The sequence below is a fragment of the Xiphophorus maculatus genome, chromosome 24 (genome assembly GCF_002775205.1).
Source record: "Xiphophorus maculatus strain JP 163 A chromosome 24, X_maculatus-5.0-male, whole genome shotgun sequence".
Taxonomy (NCBI): Eukaryota; Metazoa; Chordata; class Actinopteri; order Cyprinodontiformes; family Poeciliidae; genus Xiphophorus; species Xiphophorus maculatus.
In genome coordinates, this window is record NC_036466.1 from 1,458,450 (window position 1) to 1,465,036 (window position 6,587).

General features: G+C 48.8%; 1 protein-coding gene across 1 annotated transcript; it reads right to left on the reverse strand.

Annotated features, from left to right (window-relative positions):
- Nucleotides 1–1,634: 1,634 nt before the first annotated feature.
- On the reverse strand, nt 1,635–6,008 carry LOC111607673 (translation initiation factor IF-2-like). Its single transcript, XM_023329876.1, has 2 exons — nt 4,955–6,008; nt 1,635–1,714 (listed from the first exon to the last, which is right to left on the reverse strand). The coding sequence occupies exons 1-2, from the start codon at nt 5,242–5,244 to the stop codon at nt 1,690–1,692; spliced, it is 315 nt and encodes a 104-aa protein (XP_023185644.1). The 5' UTR covers nt 5,245–6,008; the 3' UTR covers nt 1,635–1,689.
- Between the last annotated feature and the right edge of the window lie 579 nt (nt 6,009–6,587).

A 6,587-nucleotide genomic window follows, 5' to 3' on the forward strand; every position in this document is an offset into this window, starting at 1 on the left:
TCTTTATGATTTACACCATTTTATTGTTGTCTGTCACTTAAAAAAAGCATGTATTCTGGTTAATTTAATTAGATTATTAAGTTCCAATGATTTTATTAATAGAAATATTGTCATGATGGCGTTAAAGCTTTTGCCCACATGCAGAACACCACAGGGAACAGAAATCAGTTAAGGATTTTTATTGAGGCAAAGTTATGTGATGTGGTGGGGATCCTGGGGTGGAGTCTGGAAGACAGCGGAAAACTGCGAACAGGAGGAGATGGTGAGTTCGGGTCAACTGGGAAACGGGAGTTATGATGGAAACAGATCGGTTCTTACGTGGGAAGGAATGATCACAATCAGGGAGATAGTCTGTGGGTTCCTAAGCAGGGAGGCTGCGGTGGAGGGCGGGCAGGTAAGTGATGTCTTGACGGAGGTGGAGGCGGGGTCCGACTGCCAGCCGATGACAACTGAGACTCTTGAGATCTGACAGGAGAGGTGAAGACGGAACTCGGGCAACCAGTGGGTAACGTCCACGGCGTCACGAGGAGGGCTTTAACCAAAAAGCCAGGATGAAAGTCACTCTGGGGAATCCAAATGGTCTCGAGGCGAAAACGATTCCTGAAGAGCACAGAGGACAACGAAGAGTTACTTAGAGGAAAAACAAACTCAGAGGACTAACCTCGAGGGGCTCAGTGTACCAAGTAGGTAAAACACTCCGGCGTCGAAGTGCTGGCAGTCAGCTTCTTTAACCTCCAGAGGATGATGAGATAACGACCGCCAGGTGCGTAAAACCCCTGGGCGCGCCTCCCAGGTAGACAGCCTCTGGCTCCATCTAGTGGGCCACAGTGATGCTACAGACTGACACCAGGAAGAGGGGAAAAGAAAAACAAAAGGAGAAAAAAAAAAAGGACCAAGACCCCCAGAACCCGACAGTACCCCCCCCTCAACGGTCGCCACCCGGCGGCCGAGAAGAGCAGGAGGGAAGCGACGAAACATAATCAGTAATAAGAGAAGGATCAAGGATAAAAGATCGAGGGACCCAAGAACGATCCTCCGGACCGTAGCCCTCCCAGTCGACGAGGTACTGCCACCCACGACCTCGCCGACGGGAGTCCACGATCCGGCGGACAGAATAAGCCGGATGGCCATCAATGACACGGGCGGGAGGAGGGGGCTCTGGAGGAGGGCAAAGCGCACTGGTCTGGACAGGTTTAATCTGTGAGACATGGAACGTGGGATGAACTCGCAGGGAAGCCGGGAGACGCAGACGAACTGCTGACGGGCTGATGATGCGTTCAATGCAAAACGGACCAATGAACCTAGGAGAGAGCTTTCTAGACATGGATTTAAGGGGAATGTTCCGGGAAGATAACCAAACCTTTTGTCCAAGGGTGTAACAGGGAGCGGGAGTCCGTTTGCGGTCAGCGAGGCGTTTGTTTTGTTCGGCGGTGTTGTTAAGTGTGGTGACAGTGGTTCTCCAGATCTTCTGACAGCGGCGGATGTGGTGTTGCACTGAGGTAACGGCTAAGTCACGTTCTTCGGAGGAGAGCAACGGAGGCTGATAACCCAGGGAAGCTTCAAAAGGGGACAAACTGGTGGCAGCAGAAATATGTGAATTATGAGCATACTCCACCCAAGGAAGAAACTGATTCCAGTCTGAGGGGTTGGTGGATGTGAAGCAGCGGAGGGTTGACTCCAGTTCCTGGTTCAAACGTTCCGTCTGGCCGTTAGTCTGCGGATGAAAACCAGAGGTTAACAACACCTTTGCGCCAAGCGCTGAGCAGAAGTTCCTCCAGATCTGAGATATGAATTGTGGACCTCGATCAGATAATATTTCCTGTGGAATACCATGTAAACGGAAAACATGTTTGACCAGGAGTTGAGCTGTCTGAAATGCAGAAGGGAGCTTCCTAAGCGGAATTAGATGGCAAGCTTTGGAGAACCTGTCGATAACAGTAAAAATGGTGGTCATGCCTTTAGACGAAGGTAAGCCTGTTACAAAATCGATAGCGATATGGGACCAGGGTCGTTTCGGAATGTGTAAGGGTTGCAGGAGACCTGCAGGGGGCTGATGGGATGGTTTATTTCTGGAACAGACAGGACAAGCTAGCACAAATTCCTTAACATCTTTGTGAATGGATGACCACCAAAACTTGCGGTTTATTAGTGCAATAGTGCGACTGATGCCTGGGTGTCCGGAAAACCTGGATGAGTGGATCCAGTTAAGAAAACGGGCTCGGACAGAGGAGGGAACATAGATCTTATGTGAAGGACAGGAGTCAGGGGCTGGTTCAGATTGTTGTGCCTGTTTAATTAGGTCCTCTATCTCCCAAGTAACAACGGCTACGGTGCAACTGGGGGGCAGAATGGAGGCAGGACCTTTTTCCCAATCATCCGGAGAATGGAGGCGGGACAGGGCATCAGGTTTGATGTTACGTGAGCCGGGACGGTAGGAAATGGATAGATTAAACCTGGAAAAGAAAAGGGACCAACGGGACTGACGGGGATTTAGCCTTTTAGCGGCTTGTAGATAAGAGAGGTTCTTATGATCCGTCCAGACCAGCACGGGATGTTCAGCGCCCTCCAACCAGTGCCGCCACTCCTCCAGGGCTAGTTTAATAGCCAGAAGCTCCCGATCGCCCACATCATAGTTGCGTTCTGGGGGGGACAACCTACGGGAGAAGAATGCACAAGGATGAATTTTATTATCAGCCTCGGAGACTTGGGAAAGAACAGCTCCTACTCCAGTGTCAGATGCGTCCACTTCAACGACAAACTGTTTCTTAGGATCAGGTTGGATTAGCACGGGTGCGTTAGAAAACAGAGTCTTTAGCTTAATGAAAGCCGCATCCGCCTCGGGAGTCCAACTGAACGGAATCTTGGTCGAAGTGAGGGCAGTTAACGGTAAGGCTGTCTGACTATAGTTGCGGATAAAGCGGCGATAGAAATTGGCAAATCCGAGGAATCTTTGGAGTTGTTTGCGTGTTTCCGGGATTGGCCATTCCAGCACAGCCTTGATCTTTTCCTCCGTTGGCCTTACCTGCCCACCCTCAAGGATGAATCCCAGGAAAGAGACGGATGGCTTGTGGAACTCGCATTTCTCAGCTTTTACATAGAGCTTGTTTTCTAGGAGCCGTTGTAAAACTAGACGAACGTGATGCTTGTGGTCTTCGAGGGACTTGGAGTAGATTAAAATATCATCTAGGTAGACGAAAACGAAGATATTCAGAAAGTCTCTCAGAACATCGTTTACAAGAGCTTGAAAGAAAGCGGGAGCATTAGACAAGCCGAACGGCATGACCAAATATTCAAAGTGTCCGATAGGTGTTTTAAACGCGGTTTTCCATTCATCCCCGTGACGAATACGGAGTAAATGATAGGCGTTCCTTAGATCTAATTTGGTGAAAATAGTGGCGTCATGCACTGGCTCGAAAGCTGAAGATAACAGGGGCAGAGGATATTTATTTTTTACTGTAATTTGATTTAAGCCCCTGTAGTCTATGCATGGCCGCAGCGAACCGTCCTTCTTGCCTACAAAAAAAAACCCCGCCCCTAAGGGAGAGGAGGATGGGCGGATGATCCCGGCCGCTAAAGAGTCTCTGATGTAACCCTCCATGGTTTCCCGTTCAGGTCGAGAAATGTTGTACAGCCGGCTAGAGGGAAGTGGCGCCCCGGGGAGAAGGTCGATCGCGCAGTCATACGGACGGTGTGGTGGTAGAGAGAGTGCTTTTGACTTACTAAAAACTGGGGTTAAATCATGGTACTCGGGTGGGATGGTGGAGAGATCAGGCATGTCTGCCTCCTTTGGTTTAGCCGTGGGAGGACCTGGTGGAACTGCTGAGCGGAGACAGGATTGATGACAAAAAGTGGACCAGGATTCAACATGTCTGTCTGTCCAGTTGATGTGGGGATTATGCTGTTGCAACCATTTAAACCCTAGGATTACGGAGGAGCTTACGGTGGGAAAAACAAAAAACGAAATGATCTCACTATGATTTCCAGAAATAACTAACTTCAACGGTTTGGTCTGATGGGTGATTTTAGGAAGGGGTTTTCCATCCAAAGCTGAGACACAAAGGGGAACGGTTAATGGGGTGGTTTCTATGGACAGCTGCTGAACTAGTGCTGAATCAATGAGATTCTGTTCGCAGCCCGAATCTATAAAGACAGACAACGGAAGTGACTGATCGCGGTCGATTAATGTTGCCGATAATAGCAAGCGAGGTGAATCCCCCTTTTCTAAACGGTCCACCAGTTTCCTCGCCTTTACTGGTGGACCCGGGGGTTTAACCGAGTTGGGCAATGAGCTATGAAGTGATCAGGTGAACCACAATATAAACACAGGCGGGAAGTCATTCTCCTATGACGCTCAGCTGGGGTGAGGCGAGTATGACCAATTTGCATCGGTTCCGGACCTGGGGGACTTGGCGGACATGGAAGACTGAGAGCGGAGGGAGAGGGAGTAGCAGATGTTAAAGTTCTAATAGGTGGTTCTCTCCGATTTCTCTCTTTCGCGCGGGACCGGATTCTGTTATCGAGACGAATGGTCAAACTTATGAGATCCTCTAATGTCTCGGGTTCATCTAGCGTGGCTAGTTCATCTTTGATCTGCTCATTTAGTGCATGAAAATATACACTCTTTAGTGCCGCCGAGTTCCAATTAGAAGCTGCAGCCTTCACCCTGAAATCGACGGCAAAGTCGGCTACCGTTCGCTGCCCCTGTTTAATTTTCCACAATTCACGAGAGTTAAATGTTTTATCTTGGTCTTGACTGAAAACTTGCCTAAACTCTTTCAGGAAAGCGTCAAACGTACACCCGAAATCAGTGGGAGATGGAAATCTTGCCTCGGCCCAATCTAGCGCTCGACCGGACAGCAGAGACAGAACATAGGCGATCTTTGCGCCGTCATGAGGGAAACTCTGGGGAGAGTGGTTAAAAATTAAAGAGCATTGCAAAATGAACCCCTTGCACCTGTATATGTCTCCAGAGAATCTTTCCGGGGTAGGAGGTCGAACCTCCGAGTATGAAGGACGCGCTGGCGGAGCCGGGTCGGGAGCCGGCGCGGGGTCTGGAGGCGTAGCCTGCGGAACAGATTTCTGTAGGAAATTCATTAGATCAGTTAGGCGCTGGTTAGTCTCGGCTTGACGGGCACTTAATTCTCGTAGGGCGGACTCATGAGTGTGAAGTTGTGACTGTTGTTCCGATAGTGTTCGTCTGATGGCGTCTGCGGGGCTTGCCTGCTGGCCGGAGTGTTCTGTCATGATGGCGTTAAAGCTTTTGCCCACATGCAGAACACCACAGGGAACAGAAATCAGTTAAGGATTTTTATTGAGGCAAAGTTATGTGATGTGGTGGGGATCCTGGGGTGGAGTCTGGAAGACAGCGGAAAACTGCGAACAGGAGGAGATGGTGAGTTCGGGTCAACTGGGAAACGGGAGTTATGATGGAAACAGATCGGTTCTTACGTGGGAAGGAATGATCACAATCAGGGAGATAGTCTGTGGGTTCCTAAGCAGGGAGGCTGCGGTGGAGGGCGGGCAGGTAAGTGATGTCTTGACGGAGGTGGAGGCGGGGTCCGACTGCCAGCCGATGACAACTGAGACTCTTGAGATCTGACAGGAGAGGTGAAGACGGAACTCGGGCAACCAGTGGGTAACGTCCACGGCGTCACGAGGAGGGCTTTAACCAAAAAGCCAGGATGAAAGTCACTCTGGGGAATCCAAATGGTCTCGAGGCGAAAACGATTCCTGAAGAGCACAGAGGACAACGAAGAGTTACTTAGAGGAAAAACAAACTCAGAGGACTAACCTCGAGGGGCTCAGTGTACCAAGTAGGTAAAACACTCCGGCGTCGAAGTGCTGGCAGTCAGCTTCTTTAACCTCCAGAGGATGATGAGATAACGACCGCCAGGTGCGTAAAACCCCTGGGCGCGCCTCCCAGGTAGACAGCCTCTGGCTCCATCTAGTGGGCCACAGTGATGCTACAGACTGACACCAGGAAGAGGGGAAAAGAAAAACAAAAGGAGAAAAAAAAAAGGACCAAGACCCCCAGAACCCGACAAATATAAAACTGTAGCTTTTTTTTAAAAAGCTGCTAAAGCCTATCCCATCCACTGAGCTTCATTCTAATAGAAATTTTCTCTAGTTTTCATATTTCTGTTGTAACTCTACATCGAGATTTGTAGGGATTTAATCAAGTCATCCATTATCGATCCCCAGTGAGGTTGGGCGATATGCAACACTTTACTAACAGATAGTCAGTCCAACAAATGACAGTGAGCGATGTATTCGGTAAAGTTTGGACATTTTTTGTGGGTGGAGTAATTTAAACATGCACAAACTGACTTGTTCATTTAAAAAATAAAATAAAATCAAACAAATCTGCTGTCAATCAACCCTGCTGCAAAACTTTAGTAGCACACATTTTGCTTGATTTGAAGTGGTGAAGGGTTTGGACCTAAATAACTTCTTTGACAGGACAATGAATTCTGGTCTCTAACAGAAAATCCACAAGTATTGTTTGGAGTGGCCTAGTCAAATTTTGGTCATAAATTCCATTTTGATCCTGTGGCTTAACAGACAGTTAATGTCTTAAATCCCTCTCA